Here is a 26,040-nt window from a genome sequence, read left to right on the forward strand (position 1 = left end):
AGAGATATACCATGTTCTTGGATTGGAAGAATCAACATTGTGAAAATGACTATATTACCCAAAGCAATCTACAAGCAATCTACAGATTCAATGAAATCCCTATAGAACTACCACTGGCATATTTCACAGAAGTAGAACAAAAAATTTCACAATTTGTATGGAAACACAAAAGACCCCAAATAGCCAAAGCAATCTTGAGAAAGAAAAATGGAGCTGGAGGAATCAGGCTCTGGAACCTCAGACTATATTACAAAGCTACAGTAATCAGCACAGTATGGTACTGCCATAAAAACAGAAGTATAGATCAATGGAACAGGATAGAAAACCCAGAGATAAATCCACACACATATGGTCACCTTATCTTTAATAAAGGAGGCAAGAATATACAACAGAGTAAAGAGCGCCTCCTCAATAAGTGGTGCTGGGAAAACTGGACCACTACGTTTAAAAGAATGAAATTAGAACACTCCCTAACACCATACACAAAAATAAACTCAAAATTTATTAAAGACCTAAATGTAAGGCCAGACACTATAAAACTCTTAGAGGAAAACATAGGCAGAACACTCTATGACATAAATCACAGCAAGATCCTTTTTGACACACCTCCTAGAAAAATGGAAATAAAAACTAAAATAAACAAATGGGACCTAATGAAACTTAAAAGCTTTTGCACAGCAAAGGAAACCGTAAACAAGACCAAAAGACAACCCTCAGAATGGGAGAAAATATTTGCAAATGAAGCAACTGACAAAGGATTAATCTCCAAAATTTACAAGCAGCTCATGCAGCTCAATATCAAAAAAACAAATAACCCAATCCAAAAATGGTCTGAAGTCCTAAATAGACATTTCTCCAAAGAAGATATAGAGATTGCCAACAAGCACATGAAAGAATGCTCAACATCATTAATCAATAGAGAAATGCAAATCAAAACCACAATGAGATATCATCTCACACCGGTCAGAATGGCCATCATCAAACAATCTACAAACGATAAACACTGAAAAGGGTGTGGAGAAAAGGGAATGCTCTTGCACAGTTGGTGGGAATGTAAACTGATACAGCCATTATGGAGAACAGTATGGAGGTTTCTTAAAAAACTATAAATAGAGCTACCATATGTCTCAGCAATCCCACTACTGGGCATATACCCTGAGAAAACCATTACTCAAAGAGTCATGCACCACAGTGTTCACTGCAGCACTATTTACAATAGCTAGGACGTGGAAGCAACCTAAGTGTCCATCAACAGATGAATGGATAAAGAAGATGTGGCACATATATACAATGGAATAATACTCAGCCATAGAAAGAAACAAAATTGAGTTCTTTGTAGTGAGGTGGATGGACCTAGAGTCTGTCATACAGAGTGAAGTCAGAAACAGAAAAACAAATACTGTATGCTAACACCTATAAATGGAAGGTTAAAAAAAAAAAAAAAAATGGTTCTGAAGAACCTAGGGCCAGGACAGAAATAAAGACGCAGATCCAGAGAATGGACTAGAGGACATGGGGAGGGGGAAGGATAGCTGGGACAAAGTGAGAGAGTGTCATGGACATATATACACTACCAAATGTAAAATAGATAGCTAGTAGGAAGCAGCCACATAGCACAGGGAGATCAGCATGGTGCTTTGTGTCCACCCAGATGGGTGGGATAGGGAGGGTGGGAGGGTGACGCAAGAGAGAGGAGATATGGGGATTATGTATACATGTAGCTGATTCACTTTGTTATACAGCAGCAACTAAGACAACAATGTAAAACAATTATACTCCAATAAAGATGTTAATTAAAATAAAATAAAGTGACAACTAAATAAAACACTAGAAAGTTATTTAAGAAACTCAATACTTTATCAATTATAGTGTTGGTAGCAGTCTACTAAAACACTGCTTAAAAATTTTTATGGTTTATTTAGTATTTAGCAAAATCTGCAAACAGCAACTAATTAACCTACTGAAAATTAAAACCAATATAACAGAGGATTTATGATCAGCATCTTACCATTCTGTAGATGAAACAGATTTAGGGGATTTTCATGTTGGTAATAAAGCATATTGTCCTTCCATTGGGTATTTTTACATATTTATAAGGTTATTCAATAATAAAAGGAATGATTTATTGGTTGCCAATAAAAAGCCACCATGAATGGTAGAAGCAAAAATTTCCCTCTCTGTACAGGTCTCAGGTTAAGACCTATTCCTCTTTTTCTCCACCTCACTCCCTCCTATTGTCCTGATTTATGGCTTATAGGATTTACAGTGGGAAGGAGAAAGAGTGAAAAAGTAGTCAGATGAGGTAACAAGTGAGAGTAATTGACAAGAATTAACCAAGTACAAATTTATGCAGATATCTGACTTGGCAAATGGAAATTTTATGCTGATTTAAAAGACACTTGTTTGGATTATTTCAAAATAGATCTTGAAAACAGACCTCAATTGGCTCTTCACCACCTTTTACTTGATTTTCACCCATTTCTCCATTTTCATAGCTGCTGCTCTTCTCAACCCATAACTCAGATTTTTCTACAGTTAGTCGAAGCTGGTCTAGGTCTGCCTTGATTTGCTTGTAGTTATCTACGTCCTGATTGGACACCAGTAACTGCACCTGGAAACAGAATTGCAATCCTTAGTTTATTTAATTTGCTTATGGAATTTCCTTTATTCTTATTTCATTTATGTCAAAAATCCCAAGTCTTTTAAACATATTTGCCCCTCAGTTGAAGTTTAGTATTTCTAGAATATTTATGAATATTTTACATATATTTACATATATTTTACATATTTTAGATGTATATTGATCATGAAAATTCCCCTGAAAGTACCTGTGAACTCTACTCAATATATTCGCATGTTATGAAGAATTATACATATAAAAAAGTGAGCCCAAGCAAAGCTTTTTAAAGTGTTAAAGAGTAATTTCAAATAAGAGATACCCTAACTCTAATTTTACTGCTAAAGTTAATTTTTCTGAGACTCTCTCTATTTGAAAAGAGGTAGAAGTATAAAAATAAGTGGAAGAAAACAGTGATACAGTCTAAACCTAAATTTATATGTATTGTGTGACATTTACAAATATATGAATAATTATCTGTATTTATATAATTATCTTTTAATTATTTCATATTGGAACGTATCCTTGTAAAACTTCCTAATGAAGATCAATGCTGTATTAAATAAATATTAGTAAAATACATGTAAGCCCTCAGATATTTCTCATTAATGGTCTCAAGATTGAAATCATTTAAAGACAACAAAGAAAAAGATTAGATCCATCACAATTCCTTTCTTTTGGATTTCTACATTTTCTCAATCACAACATTTATTTCAGTGCATTACCCAAATTTTTCAGTAAAATCCGGGGTCAAAATAACAGCACTGGCAACAAAATTCCTAATATGGTATTATCTCCCAGTGCCCTCCTAAATTTTAGTGCCTATCATTTACATTAAAGATATTAACTGAAAAATCACTTGTGGGGATCTCTTTCTAAAACAGATCATGTCTTGGCCTAAGACAAGGCCATCTATCTTTAAAAATAGAAAGTATCCCCAGGAAAAGCTGCACAGTCTCATTAACTCTGCAACCATGAAGTCAGGTTGGATGTTATAAATAATATTTTCAGAGCCTCTGCTATGGAACCACTGAGGGCTACTGAATCTCACCTGTTTAAATGCCTGTAAAACTTCTGCTCTCTGGCTGAAGTGCTTGAACAGCAGCTGCAGGGCTCCTGATAGCAAAGGAGGGTAGTCATGCATGATGAGATGGATGAGGACCCGTAAAAATGTCCTGCCTCCTTCATCATCAAGTTGAACTGGATTTTTTTCCTTTCTATAAAACAAAACATTATTCTAAAATAACTTATATTGACATTAAATTTAGTCGGAAGTGGTTAAAATTGTGTGTACATCCTCAGTTATCACCCACCCTCCCCCCCAAAAAAAAACTGGAAAGTACAAAGGAAGAAATTTTTACTCTTTTTTGGCCTCGGGTAACTAATAAGGAAACAAAACATAGAGAAAACTTGTGTTTGTCCATGAAAGTAGGGGTGATCTAAGTCCCAGTTTGTCCAAGACTGAGGGGGTTCCCAAGATAGGCGACTTTCAGTGATTGCACTGGGAAAGTAGTAGGCAAACCGGGATGATTTGGTCATCTAGGCAAAGACAAAAGATAGAATCTGAATCAACCCTGAAGCGTTTATTGAGAAGACATACTTGGCTGGATGTATATCATGGACTGAACTTCCCCCGAGTCCAAAAACCTCTCCACGACAGGTGGTGAGGCACAGGGAAGGCAGTGCTCATGTGCACAGGCACACAGGCGTCACCAGAGCAACTCTGCAAGTTTGGTGTATCCGGACTCTGAGCAAGATTCCCCTGATAAAAAGTCCATTTATTTTACGGTGAAAATCATACAATGGTTTACTCTCTCTTCTCGGGAATAATGAAATACTTGAATAGGAAAACACAGCAACAATAACAACAGCAAAAACTGGCAAAACAATATAAAAACAAACCTAAACCAAATGTTCACTAGAGATAAAAATCCTTTTTGGTTCCCCTGATTCCTCATTCTTGTCTTTCTTTCTAACCAAAGAAAATGCAATGTCTTAGTACAGAAATTTGTTTAGGTACTCATGGCAAATCTATAATAAAAATGAATGCCAGAAACTCAATAATTTGTAGTTCACACATTTTACAGTTTTTACTTTTCTTTTTGACTATTACTTTCATTTATGGGAAAAAAAGAAACAACCTAAAAACAGTGAGTAGCAGGGCACCTGATAGCAAAGGAGAGTTGTCATGGCAGAGATGTTTCACTTTCTTTAATCATGGATATTTTCAATTGGCAGAAAATAGCGTTATTTCTCACTTATAAAGTTAATGATAACTTTGAAAGAAGTTACTTTCTTTTCTCAAATTTCTCAGATTTGGGGAAGCACGTTTTGCAAGAGGCAGCAATATTTATAGCAGGGGACTTAAGGGGCGTTCGAGTGCTGTCATTATTTGAGGAAAGAAAAGCAAAGAATTCAGGGGAAAGTTCAATACACCGAATTCATCTCTCCTGTCTTTTTTTAACCTGACCTAAAGAAAAGCTATGCTTTCTCTTCTACAGTAAATTAGGAGCTTCATTTATAGCAGAAATTATGTTGGCAACGATAAAGGATCTAAAATTAAATAGATATAGGGAAGTGAACAATAAAGTGTCAATAAAATTCTAAGTAAAATCTTATTCACAAGATAAAGACACATAAATGTTACTGTACCTTCCAGCAAACATAGTTTCTGCCTGAGCTGCAATTTCATCTATGTCAGGAACAATAGCTGCAAAGACAAATGGTAAAATCCATTCTTTATCTTTTTATAATTAGGAGTCCCAATATTTATGATAATATTAGCTTACCTAAAAATATTTTTGTCTTAATTTCTTTATGCCACCAAAAGTCAATTAACACTTTAAAAAGTCACAATACAGTTCCTCTTATCAGTCAATATTTTAAATTGAAGTTTACATTTTAAAATATATATTGTTATAGTCAAAGATACATTTAAAAGATCAGAAAGAACCATTTACAAAGTTTCCTCATCTATATAAGTATGTGTATATATATATATATATATATATATATATATATATATATATATATATACATCAACTACACACACCTATATACACACATTTAATTTAAATGGGTAGTGACATGGAAGGATAATATTTTTTAAAGAATCACAGTATACCTATAAGGAACCTTGTTACTACATGGTACTTCCAAACAACATGATCTTTTAACCTAAGCTTACTTCTATAAATCCGTCTCTTCTTCTTCTGGGACAGGGTATTTGATTTTTTTTTGTTAAGTGAACCAATCATGATTCCTCACTCATCCCCAACAATAACATTTTGAAAATATCTATGATAAGTACACAATTTATTTCTCATCTCCAAAAGTATGAAAAGAAAACAGAGCAAGACATAAAAGGGGAAAAAGAATTCTTCCCAAAATGATACCTCTAATGAATACAACCAATATAAGAGATCAGGTAAATCAGAGAGAACTAGTTTTCTGGGGATGCCCCTAGACTTTCCCTCCCACACTTTTACTGACACTTAGAGCTCCTGTTTCCAGAAGTCTGGCTTCTGAGAGCCAATAATTCTTATGCTAGTGTCAATGCAACTGCCAGCAAGACTTTCTGGTTCTGCCCTAACATTCCTGGAAATAGCCCCTTGGAGTTCTACAATTCTGGGAAGCATAAAAAAACCAACACTGTTGCAAATGTTCCAAGGAGACTTCTAGCTCAGGACAGCTTAACCCCTTCCGTAGAGGCATGCTGCCTTTGGATGCCGATGAGTTGGACAGCAGGACATTTGGTTGAGCATCTACATCAACTACACACTTATAATCATTGACTCATTCCTATCAAATCAATTGATGCACAAAGAAGAGGAGGCTTCCTGATGTTGTCACAGTGGTTGTGGTTAAAAGAAAGTTGCATATCTTTGTACAAATCCTGCCCCAGCAAAAGAATTCTGTTAACTGGCTAATTCTTCAATACAACATAGTTTCCAACTTGCCATGACTGGCCTGATCTATCCAGAAAAATGGTAATTTAATATATCTTAGGTTTCACAAGGTACTTTCTAGAGTCACAAAATTTTTACAATAAATTTTATGCTCTTATGTCATTATGCTCCCACACTCACAGATAGAGTGGCTTCATTCTCACACATTTTAAATGTGAAAAACTGAAATATAGTACCAATTTACAACCATGCAAGGTAATAAAGAATGAACGCAGGCATACACACACACACAATAAAACCAATACCCACATCCAGACCATTGTGGGGAATGCTATGTCTTTATTCTTGAGTGGGGTGATTCCTACAAAACACCTTTCCTCCTGATAGCTGCATTTCACACTGCTCTTTGATCGAAGTCAAAAAAACAAAAAAAAAACCACAAAAAACCTTGGATTTTCACCAAAAGAGCATAATGCATAAAAGATTCAGACTCTGAAACTAAAAGCTGGTGCTTTGAGAAGATAAACAAAATTGATAAAACATTTGCCAGACTCATCAAGAAAAAAAGGGAGAAGACTCAAATCATTAGAATTAGAAATGAAGGAGAAGTAACAACTGACACTGCAGAAATACAAAGGATCATGAGAGATTACTACAAGAAACTCTATGTCAATAAAATGGACAACCTGGAAGAAATAGACAAATTCTTAGAAAAGCACAACCTTCCAGGACTGAACCAGGAAGAAACAGAAAATAGAAACAGACCAATCAAAAGCACTGAAATTGAGACTGTGATTAAAAATCTTCCAACAAACAAAAGCCCAGGACCAGATGGCTTCACAGGCGAATTCTACCAAACATTTAGAGGAGAGCTAACACCTATCCTTCTCAAACTCTTCCAAAATATAGCAGAGGGAGGAACACTCGCAGACTCATTCTACAAGGCCACCATCACCCTGATACCAAAACCAGACAAAGCTATCACAAAGAAAGAAAACTACAGGCCAATATCACTGATGAATATAGATGCAAAAATCCTCAACAAAATACTAGCAAACAGAATCCAACAGCACATTAAAAGGATCATGCACCATGATCAAGTGGGGTTTAACCCACGGATGCAAGGATTCTTCAATATGTGCAAATCAGTCAATGTGATAAACCATATTAACAAACTGAAGGAGAAAAACCATATGATCATCTCAATAGATGCAGAAAAAGCTTTTGACAAAATTCAACACATATTTATGATAAAAACCCTCCAGAAAGGAGGCATAGAGGGAACTTACCTCAACAAAATAAAGGCCATATATGACAAACCCACAGCCAACATCGTTCTCAATGGTGAAAAACTGAAACCATTTCCACTAAGATCAGGAACAAAACACGGTTGCCCACTCTCACCACTGTTATTTACTATACTTTTTGGAAGTTTTAGCCACAGCAATCAGAGAAGAAAAAGAAATAAAAGGAATCCAAATCGGAAAAGAAGAAGAAAAGCTGTTGCTGTTCACAGACGTCATGATACTACACATAGAGAATCCTAAAGATGCTACCAGAAAACTACTAGAGCTAATCAATGAATTTGGTAAAGTAGCAGGATACAAAATTAATGCACAGAAATCTCTTGCACTCCTATACACTAATGACAAAAAATCTGAAAGAGAAATTTAGGAAACACTCCCATCCACCATTGCAACTAAAAGAATAAAATACCTACGAATAAACCTACCTAAGGAGACAAAAGACCTGTATGCAGAAAACTTTAAGAACTGATGAAATAAATTAAAGATGATACCAACAGATGGAGAGATATACCATGTTCTTGGATTGGAAGAATCAACATTGTGAAAATGACTATAGTACCCAAAGCAATCTACAGATTCAATGCAATCCCTATAAAACTACCACTGGCATTTTTCACAGAAGTAGAACAAAAAATTTCACAATTTGTATGGAAACACAAAAGACTCCAAACAGCCAAAGCAATCTTGCAAAAGAAAAACGGAGGTGGAGGAATCAGGCTCCCAGACTTCAGACTATATTACAAAGCTACGGTAATCAAGACAATATGGTACTGGCACAAAAACAGAAATATAGATCAATGGAACAGGATAGAAAGCCCAGAGATAAACCCACGCACACATGGTCAGCTTATCTTTGATAAAGGATGCAAGAATATACAATGGAGTAAAGACAGCCTCTTCAATAAGTGGTGCTGGGAAAACTGGACAGCTACATGTAAAAGAATGAAATTAGAACATTCCCTAACACCATACACAAAAATAAACTCAAAATTTATTAAAGATCTAAATGTAAGGCCAGACACTATAAAACTCTTAGAGGAAAACATAGGCAGAACACTCTATGACATAAATCACAGCAAGATCCTTTTTGACACTCCTCCTAGAGAAATGTTATTAAAAACAAAAATAAACAAATGGGACCTAATGAAACTTAAAAGCTTTAGCACAGCAAAGGAAACCGTAAACAAGACCAAAAGACAGCCCTCAGAATGGGCGAAAATATTTGCAAATGAAGCAACTGACAAAGGATTAATCTCCAAAATTTACAAGCAGCTCATGCAGCTCAATATCAAAAAAACAAACAAGCCAATCCAAAAATGGGCAGAAGACCTAAACAGACATTTCTCCAAAGAATATATAGAGATTGCCAACAAGCACATGAAAGAATGTTCAACATCATTAATCATTAGAGAAATGCAATTCAAAACTACAATGAGATATCATCTCACACCAGTCAGAACCATCATCAAAAAATCTACAAACAATAAATGCTGGAGAGGTTGTGGAGAAAAGGGAACACTCTTGCACTGTTGGTGGGAATGTAAATTGATACAGCCCTACAGAGAACAGTACGGAGGTTCCTTAAAAAATTAAAAATAGAACTACCATACAACCCAGCAATCCCACTACTGGGCATATACCCTGAGAAAACCATAATTCAAAAAGAGTCATGTACCATAGTGTTCACTGCAGCTCTATTTACAATAGCCAGAACATGGAAGCAACCTAAGTGTCCATCGACAGATGAATGGATAAAGAAGAGGTGGCACATATATACAATGGAATATTACTCAGCCATAAAAAGAAATGATATTGAGTTATTTGTAGTGAGGTGGATGGACCTCTAGTCTGTCATAGAGTGAAGTAAGTCAGAAAGAGAAAAACAAATACCGTATTCTAACACATATATATGGAATCTAAAAAAAAAAATGGTCTTGAAAAACCTAGGGGCAGGACAGGAATAAAGACGCAGACCTACTAGAGAATGGACTTGAGGATACAGGGAGGGGGAAGGGTAAGCTGGGACAAAGTGAGAGAGTGGCATGGACATATATACACTACCAAATGTAAAACCGATAGCTAGTGGGAAGCAGCCACATAGCACAGGGTAATCAGCTCCGTGTTTTGTGACCACCTAGAGGGGTGGGATAGGGAGGGTGGGAGGGAGACGCAAGAGGGAGCGGATATGGGGACGTATGTATACGTATAGCTGATTCACTTTGTTATAAAGCAGAAACTAACACACCATTGTAAAGAAATTATACTCCAATAAAGATGTTAAAAAAACAAAACAACACAGTCCCTCAACCTCACAGAGTTGTGAAGATTACCAGAAAAACTGCATTCAAAGGACTGAGCACCAGTAGCAGCAAACATCCTCGCTGCCATTCTAGGCAAGTTATTTAATTTCTGACTCATTTCTTTCTTTTGATTGGTGGAGATTATTTTGACATTTTTGTCTCATATGAATACTTCTTGTTTTAAAACATAAAAGGAACTTTCAAGTTCTCAGGAAAACACCATCCAAAGAGAAAATATTGTCACAGAGGAGATACCTGATGGCAGCAATGTGTCAGGAGAGCCATTGGTGGACGTTTCAGCATTTCCACTGTTCTCCCCAAATTCCTTCTTATATATTGACAGCATATATGAGATCCTATAATCCAGTCTGACACTCAGGATAAACTACAAGAAACATTAAAAACAACATAAGTTTCTTTCATCAGCACGGTGCTTAAAAACCCATTATAGGATACCAAGAGCCACATTACTATCAACATGTCACATGAACTAGTTAGAAACTTTATTGGTAAACTCTTATCACTTCTGTTGCTTACATGATAATCAGTCATAACACTAAGAAAAGTGATGCATTTCCATTAGCCAATGTCAGTAAAATCCCTGAAGAGTCTTTGGAAAGAAGAAAACCTGACTCTCCATGATTACTCTCAGAATATTCCAAGTAGAGGTATCTCCTGGGTCTGGATGAAGAGGTAACGATGACATAATTTCCCAAGCACTTTGCAGAGTTTTCACCGGCTCTGCAAGGAAAGTACTGGAGCTGTGACCCTCATTCAGGCACAGAAAGGCGAGATTTCAGCTGCAATAGCATGGATTCTGGCTACACCGCAATGAATCCTGGATCTAGGCTACAAAAGGACAGCTTAAGTAATAGCATCTAATATAGCAGGGATGTGCCTCCTTAATGACTGTTTTTCCTTGGTCTGTGTTTTTGTCCTTGTTCCCCTTAATGGATGTATTGACAGAAACTAACTGTCAATAAGGTTCCCATCTGTGCTCGGCACTGAGAAGAATGCAAATTCCTGAAGCCCAGGGTCCTCAAGATGCAAGTGACTGAGTTGGGAAAACAAGATACAGCATTGTAAAAATAATTAGGAAATTAAGGAGGGCTACCTCACGTGGTATAGAATGCAGTGGAGATCAGAGAAGGAAAAATTATGTGCCACCGACATGAGTGGAGACGGGAAACAACAGAGAGCTGTACTTATACAGGGTGACCGTCCCTCCCAGTATGCCTGGGAGAGGCCTGGGTTGGCCTTCGCTCCCAGTATAATTATTACCTGTGTCCCTTACACTCCCTTAAGAGACTCTCATTGTTCCAGCAAACAGCAATGGTCAGGCAAGTTTCGAGAAAACTTGGTATTTGGTGGTACCATCTCCCCCTAGCTCTCACTATCTACGCCGCCGTCACATCAGACCCCTCCCCTGAGCCCCACTCCTGCTGCCCCCTTTCTCTCACTCTCTCTTCCACTGTTCTCAGTCCTGACAGCACAGGCTGGAATGCCTGCAGTTTCTCTCTTGCCTCCGCACATTCATTTCCGTTGTTCACTTTACCTTGAATATTCTCCTCCACCCCATATTAACCAGCTTTTGAGATATCCTCCAAGGTCCTATTTAAATCCCTTTTGAAATGAAGCTTTCCCTAGTTCCCCAGTCTGAATCAATTTTTCTCCTCTTTGCTCACCCAACACATTATTTACACCTACAGGTCCAAAGTTGAATCAATCTCTCTCGCGCGCGCGCTCTCTCTCTCGCGCTCTCTCTCTCACGCTCTCTCTCGCGCGCGCTCTCTCTCTCTCGCGCGCGCGCTCTCTCTCTCTCGCGCGCGCGCTCTCTCTCTTGCTCTCGCTCTCTCGCTCTCTCGCTCTCTCTCTCTCCCTTTCCCCCTTCTCCTCCTCTGCTACACCTTTATGCTCCTCCTGGGCAGCAACCATGCTCTATGTCAGCTATGTTCCATCAAGTGCAACACACTTGTTGAGCCAGCTACTGAGGAAGCTGCCAAGGGTACTGAAAAGGTACCAAGGATATAAAACCTGCCTTTGAAGAGCATATAATCCAGAAGGAAAAGTAAACACCAGACAGACTCTTTTATTAACGTGCAGTGAGCACTGTAACACATATTGGCTGAACTAATTCCAGTTAATATGGGGATTTTCAAAGCAGGAGACAGACTGTGGGAGAAGAGGGCTGAGAAAGAGCCAGTGGATGTGGCAGTCCCGAGCAGAGGGTGGGAGCAGAAGCTGGACTGTGTGTGCATAAAAAGAAGGGTGTTTTTTAAGCTTCCCTGGTGGCGCAGTGGTTGAGAGTCCGCCTGCCGATGCAGGGGACACGGGTTCGTGCCCCGGTCCGGAAAGATCCCACGTGCCGCGGAGCGGCTGGGCCCGTGAGCCATGGCCGCTGAGCCTGCGCGTCCGGAGCCTATGAATCCGCCTGCCGATGCAGGGCACACGGGTTCGTGCCCCGGTCCGGGAAGATCCCACATGCCGCTGAGCTGCTGGGCCCGTGAGCCATGGCCGCTGAGCCTGCGCGCCCGGAGCCTGTGCTCCGCAACGGGAGAGGCCACAACAGTGAGAGGCCCACGTACCACAAAAAAATAAAAATAAAAAAGAAGGGTGTTTTTTAAACAAACTTATGTAAAGAACAAATTATTAAAACATGAATTAATGAAACATTTATAAGCTTTTAGTTGAAGATTAGTGTTCAATGAATTATATTTTATAAATAGAGCCAAAACTCAAACTTTCATCCTCTGCTATATTTAATTATGAAAAAGAATGGAAGGTAGAAGGGAAGGGGGGACAGCGAAGAATAAAAAGAAAGAGAAAGAGAGTTGAGAAAGAGCTGAAGACAGAGGGAGAGAATAAGAGAGAAATAAAAAGACTAAAAGAAATACAAGAAATGATGGGGAAAAGAAAGGAAGAGCCTGAGAGGGGGAAGAGATGGCAGAAAGCCGGAGACTTGCTTAAGGAACGTAGCTACAAAGAAATTCTTGAAGGGAAGTTCTAAGAAAGAAACATTTAAGAGCAGCCCCTGGGAACACAGACACAGTGCCTCAGACTCAGACACGGAGGCACAAAAATCAGAGCAAGAACAGGTTCAACAAGAAATACATAAAGAACCCAAAGAGGCAGCAAAAGCAAGTCAGCCCTAGCCTGCCTGCCCTGCCATAGTATCTCCGTCTCATCATTTTTTAGCTGTTAGGGACTGTTTTGTAAATGCTGCTTTTCTGAACTGTCATTGGGCTAAAATGAGGACATGTATTTCAGAGGCTCTCCCGTGAGGAGGAGGATGCTAAGCTGGAGGCCCATTACCCACAGGTCAGGTGCTCAACACCTGCCACAGGTTAAGAACAGGACAACTGAGTGATGTCTCAGGGTCATGAACACAGGGTTGGGAGGGCTGCCAATATTTCTCGGGATTCAGCCTTTGGAATTCCTGGAGGAACTGTGAAATCTTTTATGATTATAAATCTAATTACTTTAAATAAAAATGTACAGACCCTTCCAGGACTACTAACCCACTTCTGGTAGCTCAGTCTACATTAAATTATGATGAAAGACTTAGTAAACTGTTTCCAAAATTTTAATAGATCCTCAAAAACTCCAGGCTCCATTCTTCGAATCTGGAACAAATGCTATAATTAAAGGATCATAAAACTACTTTCCAAACTTAAAAAAATGCTAAGAATTCATAGCTACAGTAATGGGGAATTTATCCACTAAACCACTGGTCATGAAATAGTAATTTACCACCTTTAAATTCATAGAGATAGGTATTAGACTAGGTTAATTTTAAAATATATATATTATTCCTAGCCTCTTGGAAATGAAATCATCAAGAGAGATAGTCACTTACATAAAATATTAAAAACAATTATTAACATTTTTGTCAATAAAAAAATTTTATTTGAGTTTCTTACTACGATAAATCTGTATACGTAGAATCATATGTCTAATTCAATTAAAAATAGAAAAACAGTTGGAATTCGATCTTAACTTTGCCTACTCTGAAATCCTTCTTAAATAAAGGTAAAATTTAATCAGGGTCAATGCTAGATGAGAAAATACAAATGAAAGAAGTTATGTCAACCTCAAAGCACTCCACATCTGTTAGGTATCATCATTAATATATTATATTTAGTGAGAATTCACACATGTAATTAATATGTTAAATAGTGTCAGTGTGAGATGTCTTACCAGGCTTATCATTAACGTAAAAGAAATAAAATTAGATCAGTACCACTTCAGAATATTTACACAATGATAATCAGGAGCAAAATGTGTAAGAAGTTAAACCAATAGGCACAGTTAGGTGTTTGTCACTTCCCTTCCATTAGGCCCTGTACCTGTAAAATCTCAATAATCTTCAGCTTGGTGTCCATGACAGTGACATCCTCGTGCTCGGCGGGGCTTCCCTGCTTGCTGGGATGCAGGCTGGGCTGGATGTCAGGCACGCTCATGGGGAAGATGGAACCTCTGCTGAGCACCATCTGGGTCATCAATTCTCCCACTCCATGGATGGTTCTCATGACATTGTTTCCTGGCACGAGAAAAGTCCTTAAGTCAACACACACACCACCTCGGGAGACAGCTGTTATATCCAGTTGGCCTCAACCAGACTGAAAATGTGGCAGGAAGAGTACTAAGGATGGAAATGAATAGCATCAGCCTCGCTCCAGCTATTTCCTTGCAGATAACGTTAAAATAGTGCAGACACATTTCAAAAGGACAGATTTTAGGATTGAAAGTTTACTTTTCTCAGAAAGTGCTTTCAAATGACACACTGCAGGTGAGCTGTTGGTAGCTCTAACAATATCCAGATCAGGTCCTTCTGGAGCATAGTAAGTCCTACCAACTACTGCACCAATAGGCACTAACTCTTACAATAATGAGGAAGAAAGGTTATCAATCTCTACGATAAAGGGCGTTGCAAGTGAGGATACAAAGACTACATGAAAACATTTAAATTAGTGTCCTAACCCTACCCTCAAACCAAGGACTTTTTAGCTTTGCTTTCATAATTCTTGTGAAAAGAGCTTGGAAGGAGGATTTTTACAGCTTCATTTTAAGAAAAACCCTTATCTAGAGAGGAAGCACCATTTTATCCATTCCTTCGTCAATTTGAATAGAAAATTGTAATTCAAAATCCACAAAAAGCAGCTACGTTTGAGATAATTAGGGAAACAAATTACTGACAAATGATCATTGTCAACGAGGTGTTACTTCTTTTCTGTGTCTTCTCTTGAGTTTGGCTTCTCATTTAATTTGTCCTCCAATAAAACTGCCGACGCACTCATTCCTCACACGGACCACAAGCAGTTGTACCAAAGGATCCTCCTGCCACTGTTACGGTTTACCCTCTCCAGCTTAACTGCTGTTTCTCACTTCTAAATCCCTACAACAAGCAACAAGGATTTGAAAGAACAACTGTCTACTTTCCTTTCAGAACAGTGGTCTTTGCTTCGTGGGTGTTCGTGGAGCTTTGCCTCAAGCAAAGGCCTAAGAATCTGGCAAAGAATTTTCCTTTCTCCCAGTGTCTCAGGGTGTAAACCAAGAGAAAGGGAAATGGAAATAAGATGGGATGAGAAAAAACTCTCAGCTCTAAGCAAAGAGCATAAACTGTGGGAATACCTACAGGATTGAAAGGCAAACAAATAAAGAAAAGGAAAATATGTAAAGGATGACTCACGAGCATCTTCACGGTCCTATGCGCAGACCAAAGTTACCATGGAGCCAGTGGTAACCAATATTATTTGTACCTTGTGAAAGGTGAAGTGCCCTTTAAAATTCATTATCTTATCCACAGATGAAATTAGTATACGTACAAGAGGGTGGTACTGAAATAGTACATTTTTGAGTAGGCAATGAAGGAACATTTTTTCTAGAGTGGCACCTTCCAGGCAGAAATTAATTTGGGTTTTCATTCTGAGAATCTAGGAACTTTTATTACACTGCTGCTTGCATAAGCCAAAAAAAAAGGGATAAGAAAAAAATATATGAGATAATTTCCAAGTTTGGGCAGGGTTGAGACAAAGGATTTGAGACAGCCCCATTTTCTAATAGAAAAACCTGTAATGAGGCAGGATGCTTCATTGTCTATAGTTCTCATACAATCGTAAGTATTTCGTTGAGTATTTCCAAATCCCCCCATAGATTGCAGGGATACAATCTGGTTGTTGGCAACAGTTTTGGGTCATCAATGTTCAACCAGTACATTTATCCAAGCCTGGATTCTAGTATGTATATGTGTTAGCCTTCAAGAGATGCTTTCTCACCACCAACACAGAACAGGCTCCTCTGTTATTCTTGCACTTGATTCACACAAAAATTCTTGGCACCCCGTTTCTGCATCTTATTTAGATTTGCATGAAAAATAATCATTTAATCTAAATGATCGTTACATACAAGACATTCACTCAGACTATTCTTTCCCCCAAATATAGATCTTGTCACCAAGAAATTAAAATCTAGAGGCCAGAAACGTAATAATATATAACACATGTTGTCAATGAAATGGGAGGGTTCATTCCAGTGATACCACATCCTTAGATGCCTGTGGCACGTGGTTGCCACAAAACTCGCCTAACATCTCCATATATGGCCAACTCTGAGTTTCCAAATTAAAAGATGCTACATTTTCTAGAGTTGCTTGGTGGTGATGAGAAGTGCTTCAATTAGGAACTACTACAGCTTGGAAAACATAAGTCAAATACCACATAAATAACACACGTGCAAGGCTCCTGGTATCCATTTTTCCACAGAAAAATTTCTAATTCTAGACTGCTGAGATAAGTCAAAGGTGATCAGTCTTCAGCAATGCAAAAGAAGAAATCTATTTCTCTTCTCAACCATAATTAGTTAATACTATTGAAAAGTTTTCAGTGAAAGGGCTACAGTATCATAATATAAATCCTCTGGATATATTCAGGTTTTCTATGTCTTTTATATTAACTCAGCAACTAGAATTTGGATTTATGTATAAAGTATATTGAAATGGTGTGAAAAATGGAGTCATCTTTGTTAAGTAAAAGTACAGAGGAAGGGGGCTTCCCTGGTGGCGCAGTGGTTGAGAGTCCAGCTGCCGATGCAGGGGACACGGGTTCGTGCCCCGGTCTGGGAAGATCCCACATGCCGTGGAGCAACTAGGCCCATGAGCCATGGCCCCTGAGCCTGTGCGTCTGGAGCCTGTGCTCCGCAACGCAAGAGGCCACAACAGTGAGAGGCCCACGTACCGAAAAAAAAAAAAAAAAAAAAAAAAAAATACAGAGGAAGGAATTGCTTAGAAACAAAAGCAGATAGACTGTCCAGGTTCTTTCATTATACGATTGTATAGATATTTTTACTAATCCTAATTCTCTCAAGAGAAAAACTCAGAAGTAAGACAAGTACAGTAAATGCATACTAGAAATGGTAACTGGGAACGGGTTGAGAGTTCACTGCTTTATTTCTTTGATGGTTCCAGTGAGCCAAGTTTCCGTTACCAATTCCAGAGACTTGAAAAGCAATAAGGAATTTACGTAACACTAAAGCTGTGCTGACCATGATTTAATTTTTCCTTATTCCAAAGTCATTTTACTGCAGGTAACCACACTATAGGCTTCAACAATCATTAAGAGTTATGTGGATTTATAGACAGTATAAGAGATTTAACAGAATCTTACGTGATTGAAATTTACCTTACTTCCCTTGGTGTTTTATTTAAAGTCATCTTTATCTGTTACCTCTTTCTATTAGAAATACTTTTCTCCTATGAACACATAAGAATAAAAATGATAATTTGAATTTTCCAGTTGTTTAGATTTCAGATAGACACTTCTGAATTCTAAACATTTATAAGAGATAATAGACATATTTGATGAGTTCTGTGAATAATTGTTCACAGCAATTTTCTTGTTTAGTGACTACCAAATGCAGTTCTCAATGCTTTATAGTAATAGAAGCCAAAAAATGGATAACCCCAAAACCATTCTTATTTCCCTGAAACATATTTTTATAGCTGGACTTGGAAAAATGTATCTGCTGTCATTATAATTCATTTGAAACAGAATGATGTTAAACCATAAAGACATGTTTCAGGACGTCTTCCTGCTTCCCCTCCCTGCTCAGCAGCTCCTAATAAACTTTCACTTGTGGAAAATGCCTATAATCTCTAGAGCTAGAGCAGTTTTTTCTATTTTGAACATTCTCTGGAGCAGTGCTTCCTCCCAGTGGTTAGGGTCTGGGTTATAAAAGGACTCTTCTGATGCAAGAAACTCAGAAACATTAACATCAGATCAAAACCTTAGTTAAGCTAGTGATATAAGCAGAGTAATAGGGAACATGGTATCAACCTGGACTAAAAGAAAGATCAAGATTTAACACCCTAGAAGACAATAAATAACCAGCACTCCCAGTTCAAAGTCAGATCACAGTATTTTGGAGAACTATATATCCAGTCCATGTACTTCTTTTTATTTTTTCCCCAATGATATTTTATTTTTTAAATTTATTTTATTGAAATATAGTTGATTTACAATGTTGTGTTAGTTTCTGGTGTACAGCCAAGTGACTCTGTTATACATAAATATACATATTCTTATTCATATTCTTTCCCATTATGGTTTATTACAGGATATTGAATATAGTTCCCAGTGCTATACAGTAGGACCTTGTTGTTTATCCATTGTATATATAATAGTTTGCATCTACGAATCCCATCCCTCCCCTCCCCTCCCTTCCCCTTGACAACCACAAATCTGCTCTCTATGTCTGTGAGTCTGTTTCTGTTTCATAGATAAGTTCATTTGTGTCACATTTTAGATTCTACGTATAAGTGATATCATATGGTGTTTGTCTTTTTCTTTCTGACTTACTTCGCTTAGTATGATAATCTCTAGGTCCATCCATGTTGATGCAAACGGCATTATTTCATTTTTTATGGGTGAGTAGTATTCCATTGCATATATGTACCACATCTTCTTTATCCATTCAGGCAAACAGAGTTTTTAATCCATGAGCTGGAGCTGGAGGGAACTTGGTAATCCTCTGCTTGGAGGTCTCTTACCCAGACGGTCACTTGGCTCACTCCCTCAAAATCCTTTCTGATTTCTGGTTCAAGGTCCCCTCCTCAGATCTCTTCCGGCCACCCTCTCTAAAGAAGGATTGCCATCAGTCTGGATCCTGCTTTACATTTCAGTCATGGCAATATCACTATCTCACACCATATTTTATATTTGTTTATGCGGTTATTGTATCCTCCCTCAAAAAAGAACATAAACTCCATGAAGACATGGATTCTGCCTAGTTGTTGCTCTGTCTCCAACACCAGGAATAATGCCTGACACATAGCAGCCATTCCATACATGCTTGTTAGATTATTGCACACACACAAAAAGTTGGATAAACGAACAAATTATTAAAAATGATAATTTTGGGACTTCCCTGGGGGTGCAGTGGTTAAGAATCCACCTACCAAGGGACTTCCCTGGTGGAGCAGTGGTTAAGAATCCACCTGCCAATGCAGGGGACATGGGTTAGATCCCTGGTCCGGGAAGATCCCACATGCCGTGGAGCAACTAAGCCCGTGCGCCACAACTACTGAAGCCCGCATGCCTAGAGCCCGTGCTCCACAAGAGAAGCCACCACAGTGAGAAGCCTGCACACCACAACGAAGCATAGTCCCCGCTTGCTGCAACTAGAGAAAGCCCGTGCACAGCAATGAAGACCCAATGCAGACAAAAATTAATTAATTAATTAATTTTTTTTAAAAAAGAATCCGCCCGCCTGCCAATGCATGGAACACAGGTTTGATACCTGGTCCAGGAAGACCCCCACATGCCGCGGGGCAACTAAGCCTGTGCGCCACAACTACTGAGCCTGAGTGCTAGAGCCCGGGAGCCACAACTACTGAGCCCACGCACCACAACTAGTGAAGCCCACGTGACTAGAGCCTGTGCTCCACAAAAAGAGAAGCCACCGTCATGAGAAGCCCACGCAATGCAACAAAGAGTAGCCCCCACTCACCGCAACTAGAGAAAGCCCGCATGCAGCAACGAAGACCCAATGCAGCCAAAAAAATAATAATAATTTTTATAAGGCTTATATAAAAAATTAGATATTACTACACTAAGAGTAAGTTTCATCAAGGTTTTTGCTTGCTTTCTTTTATACTTTCTGAATTTTCTAATATTTTTCTAAAAGCATATATAATTTCATGTTACTTAAAAGCGTATTTGTTAAAAAGAAAAACATGTTTAATACAATAGATAACAATGAGATAAGGAAAATCATGGAATCTGACTTTATCAAGGGCATATCACATCCCATGTACTTTGCTAGGCCACATACACTGTTCACAGCAGGTAGGGAGGTGGGGAACCCATCTCATTTTACACGGCCAGAAAGTGGCAGAGCCTCAGATTCAGGTCAACTAGTGTCAATGTGCATCTTTTCCCCACACCATGTTGCTTCACTAAAGGCTATCACCTTCTAAGTTTCCAAAGATTTTATACTAGAACTCAGAAACCTACCAAATGCAGACAGAAAATATCCTAGTTAAAACTGTGTACTGAAAACATAGAATTACTATTAATCATATCATGAATCTGCTCATATTATTCTCAAGTGATCTTATCCAACCAGTTATTATTATATAATGAACCAACACTACTCGTGGCATTATGTTTACATGACACAATTTAATTTTAAGGGCAGCCCCTGTTCAGAAACTATTTATTAGGTAACCAATGTTCATCTGGCTCTTATATTAGGGATATCGAGGATGGTAGGACACAAGAGAAGTAGAGAGTTTATAATAGAGCTAAGAAAACAGAAAACATGTCTCCCCCCTCGCCAACTGAAGACCAAATACAAAGCAAATAAGATAGCAATAGTATAGCGTGGATGGTATACAAAATGGCTTAGGATATTTATTTTAATTGGGAAAATTATTTTAGGGTGAGGAGAGTGAAAGGCAGCTTCACTGAAGAGATACAATTTTGAACTAGGTTTTGAATGGTGTGAAGGATTTAGATTACTGTGATCTTTCTCAAATCACTTTGCCATCTGATGCTCAGAATCTTAATCCTAATAAAATAGGTCTCAATTCCTTGTGAGAATAAAATTATATAATGTGTGCAAAAAATCATGAATGAAAAATACCATATAATTGTATTACCTCAAAATGAAAAATGGAGGACACATGCATGCTTTCACTACACCTAAGAAAAACAGCTCTTCTCTGTTTCATTATGTTCTATTATAGTGGTCGCCACCTTAGTAATGAGCCTGTGGTCCATCACATAATCATAGCTCATTACCTCTTACACTATGACATGGTTGACACAAAATATCACCTCTAAAAGGAGAAGTCTTGCAGAGGAATGATTTATAAAGAATACTCAATGGACAGGGTAGATGATATGACACCTAATTTTCTTCATTCTGAATAAACACTCGTTGAACACAGTATGTTGATAAGCCATTTACAGATTCCAACTTTCCAAGACCTTAGAGACAGAACAGGGCTTCCCTGGTGGTGCACTGGTTAAGAATCCCCCTGCCAATGCAGGGGACACGAGTTCGAGCCCTGGTCTGGGAAGATCCCACATGCAGCGGAGCAACTAAGCGCCCCCCACCAACCACTGAGTCTGTGCTCTAGAGCCCACAAGCCACAACTACTGAAACCTGTGTGCCTAGAGCCCATGCTCCACAACGAAGAGAAGCCACTGCGATGAGTAGCCCGTGCACTGCCAATGAAGAGTAGCCCCCGTTCACCTCAACTAGGGAAAGCCTGCGCACAGCAGCAAAGACACAACGCAGCCAAAAATAAATAAAAATAAAATAAATACATTTATAAAGAAACAGAACAAAGCAAAACCTACTAGAAACATGTTACTAAAGTATAGTAATGTTATTAGCCATCTTTTTCTGAATATCAAGTAGACTGCTTAGAGGAAAATTATTTCCCATCCCACACCCTAAAGAAGTGTTATTCAAAGGACGAATTGAAAAAGCAATTCATACAAAACACTGGTTGAGTTCTACATCTTATTTTGGATTTCATCACTGTCAAATACTGACAAAGTCATTTCAGTATTCCAAACCTCAAGATTTCATTTTAATTTGCCAAACTGATCTTTAATTCTTAACAGCTGGTAATGCAAGCAATAAGTGGACTTACATACTATTTTTATAATTGAGATGTAAATTAAATACAGTGCAATACGCAGATCTTAAATGAAAGGTTTTAGTTGTTTGGACAAGGAAGGACCCATATAAACCACATGGTATCCAGATATTCAGACATTTCCGTTTCCCCAGAAAGCTATTTTGTGCCCTTTACCAGTTATTGAGCTCTACATTCCCCCTCACCACCACCACCAAAAACAACCACTCCTCTGATTTATCATACCATAGAGATATACACTGAATAGTGTACAGTTTCATAGGTATGATTTTAGTTAACTGATTACAGCCAAAGAGTACTATTAAATCAATCACTGTTACAGTACAGAAGGGCCTCTAGTTCCTTGCTGCCCTGTTGTTGCCTCGTCCACATAAGTATTTTTTTTTTGTCAGTGACAGGTGAAGTCAGAAAGAGCATGTTTTGCAAATGCAAAGACAACATGAAACAATGAAGGATAACTAATATAGTAAATGACTCCATCAAATCCCAAAACTACATGGACAGGTTGAAAACTAATGGCTTAAAATCAATAAAACCAAGAGCTGGTTCTTTGAAAGGGTACACAAAATTGACCAACCTCTGGCCAGGCTCTCCAAGAAGGAAAGAGAGAGGACCCAAATAAACAAAATAAGAAATGATAAAGGAGAAATCTCAGTTGACACTGCAGAAATACAGAAAACCATAAGAGAATACTATGAACAATTAATTATATGCCAACAAATTTGACAACCTAGAAGAAATGGACAACTTTCTAGAAACATACAGCCCATCAAAATTGAATCAAGAAGAAATAGATGATTTGAACAGACTGATCACTAGAAGTGAAATAGAATCTGTAATTTAAAAAACAACAACAACAAAAAAACCCCTAAACCTCCCTACAAACAAAAGTCTGGGACCAGATGGCTTCACAGGCGACTTCTACCAAACATACAAAGAAGAACTTATACTGAGCCTTCTCAAATTCTTCCAAAAGATTGAAGAGGAGGGAAGACTCCCAAAGATATTCTATGAAGCCACCATCACCTTGATACCAAAACCAGACAAAGACAACCAAAAAAAGAAAATTAAAGGCCAATATCTTTGATGAATATAGATGCAAAAATTCTCAACAAAATATTAGCAAACCGAATCCAACAATACATAAAAAAGATCACAGGCCACGACCAAGTGGGATTCATCTCAAGTTCACAAGGATGGGTCAATATGTTCAAATCAATCAATGCATTAACAAAAGAAAACTAATGGGTTAAATCCAACAAAGTAAAATCAAAATATAAAATGCCCTGCCATTTAGGTCCAAATAAAACCAACTCAAGTATGTGATGGGAAAATGTGATGTTAACAGAGCACAAACTAGAACTTTAGTTTCATTCAAGTTCAGTAGAAATCAATACTATGTCATCATTACCAAAAACACTCATTTTCATCTAGACCATATTACAAAAGTAAAGTGTTCATTATGAATGAGAAAATAACTGTTCTTGCCAAACCAGTGATCAAAAATATTAGAATCATAAGAGGAACTGTTAAAGAAACTGCTGGTGATGACACAGAGAGGAGGAGATATTCAGGTGACATGTCGGCGATCTGCAAACATAGAAAGAACTGGTATGTGAAAGTGAGGCTAGATTTCCACATGGCTCCAGGGAACAAAAGTAGGGCTGCTTGTTGGAAGTGAGAGGGAGGTATATTTAGGATAACCTAACAAAAGAGACAATATTTGGAGCTGTTGTAAATAAGAAAGACCTACCTTTTGCAGCAGTAAAACCTTGGTCACTCAGGTATTCCAAGAGATCCTAGATGACCATTTGCTACAGGTACTATGAAGATCTGAAGTTCATATAGACGATTTCTACAGTCCCTTTACGTGCTAATGTTCTACAAGTCTACGATTAGGTTCCAACAAGGTGCCTTACTGTAGGTCACTGGTGGATGCTCTTGACTAGAAATTGAGGGGACTGAGGAACCTACCCCAGTGTATTAACACCTTGAGGCATTAGATTCTGAGGGTCAAACAGTATTTACAATTGGAGGAAATAACTGAGTAGAAAGAAGGTGAGGATAACCTGGTCCTCTTTAGTCATTCTCATTATTTGTCAGGTCATCTAGGTATTGATTCTGTCCTAGTAACTCGATTTGGTAAAGTCAGTAGCTCTTCCTGGCTGTCAGGAATCATTTACACCACTCCTACAGAACTCCAGAGGTTTTGGAGTCACTTTATAGCTTAGAGAATAAGAATAAACTCCACACTAAACTGTGGAAGGTGCTTCATCCATTGTGTGGCTGATACCTTTGGGAAACCAAAACCCAAAGTACTACAGACAATGCCTTTGTTTCCAGCACATCCCAGAGAAATACAGATGAACCTACAGAGTCTTCTGCCTCTACTGAGTTAAATTAATTACAAAGTATAACAAAAATATTTTTACGTATCATAAATTTATGTGAGCAACCCCTGACTGAGAGAACTAGAAGGAAGTTATAGAGTTGCTTCCTGACTTAGTGTAATATGGAAACTATGCATGCATCATACCCATTAAATCCTCCTGAAATTTATGAACCTACACAGTTAGCAAGGGAATATTTGAACCATATTATTCTGTTAAGATGGTGCACCAAACCTAAATGCTCACAGACGAATGGATTAAAAAGATGTGGTATATATATATATTTTCAACGGAATACTGCTCAGCCATAAAAAAAGAATGAAATAATGCCATTTGAATCAGTGTGGATGGACCCAGAGATTATCGTACTAAGTGAAGTAAGTCAGAAAGAGAAAGACAAATACCATATGATATCACTTACATGTGGAATCTAAAATATGATACAAATGAACTTATTTACAAAACTGAAACAGACTCACAGACATAGAAAACAAACTTATGGTTACCAAAGGGGAAAGCCAGGGTCGGGGGAGGAGGGATAAATTAGGAGTTTGGGATTAGCAGATGCAAACTATTATATATAAAGCAGATAAACAACAAGTTCCTACTGTGTAGAACAGGGAACTAATTATATTCAATATCTACCTGTAATAAACCATAATGGAAAAGAATATTAAAAAGAATATATTACATATGTATGTGTGTGTGTATATATATATATATATACATTTATAACATTTATAACTGAATCACTTTGCTGTACACCAGAAACTAACAAAACACTGTAAATCAACTATACATCAATTATAAAAAAGAGATGGTGCAGAGATTGCAAAAAGGTATAATAACATTAATCACTAAAATTGTAGAAACAAAATACCAGGAAGTATTTTAACATGAACTGGCATTTGTCATGTTATCTCCCATTCATTGGAAGTTTCGAAAGCCAAATTAAAAGTTCTTAAGTAATAAAAGAAAAACAATTATAAATCTGAGATGTCATGATCTAGAAAATATTTTTATCATTCAAATACATATTTATATAAAACCTGTAGGTTACATACATTCATCAAATGTATGTCACTCAGTAAATATTATTGAAAGCCAAGTATGCATGTTATGTTAGGCATAGCACAAGTCAACTATGGAACCAGAAACAGAATGTATTTTCATAGCTTTTCTCCCCACTTCTGGCTCTCTCAGTCAATAAATTTGAATCTTTATTATTGAATTTTCTAGGTAGTAATTCTAAGAGTCATGGAGCCTTTCATAAGTCTACTAGGAAAAACAGACATAAAAAATTTCAACACTAACAAAAAAAAGTCACCAACATATATTTGGAATATTAGGGT

The 26,040-nt window shown here is 37.8% G+C and overlaps 1 protein-coding gene across 2 annotated transcripts in view; it reads right to left on the reverse strand.

Moving 5' to 3' along the window:
• Nucleotides 1–26,040, reverse strand: part of ITPR2 (inositol 1,4,5-trisphosphate receptor type 2) — a 526,733-nt gene that overhangs the window by 303,047 nt on the left and 197,646 nt on the right. For both annotated transcript variants that reach the window (XM_059081164.2, XM_059081169.2), the window contains 5 exons: nucleotides 14,479–14,672; nucleotides 10,388–10,517; nucleotides 5,270–5,327; nucleotides 3,669–3,834; nucleotides 2,438–2,611 (listed from right to left, as the gene is read on the reverse strand). In XM_059081164.2, coding sequence (XP_058937147.1) covers nucleotides 2,438–2,611; nucleotides 3,669–3,834; nucleotides 5,270–5,327; nucleotides 10,388–10,517; nucleotides 14,479–14,672 — 722 coding nt within the window. The remainder of the gene's footprint in view (nucleotides 1–2,437; nucleotides 2,612–3,668; nucleotides 3,835–5,269; nucleotides 5,328–10,387; nucleotides 10,518–14,478; nucleotides 14,673–26,040) is intronic.

The sequence above is a fragment of the Kogia breviceps genome, chromosome 12, assembly GCF_026419965.1.
Source record: "Kogia breviceps isolate mKogBre1 chromosome 12, mKogBre1 haplotype 1, whole genome shotgun sequence".
Classification (NCBI taxonomy): Eukaryota; Metazoa; Chordata; class Mammalia; order Artiodactyla; family Physeteridae; genus Kogia; species Kogia breviceps.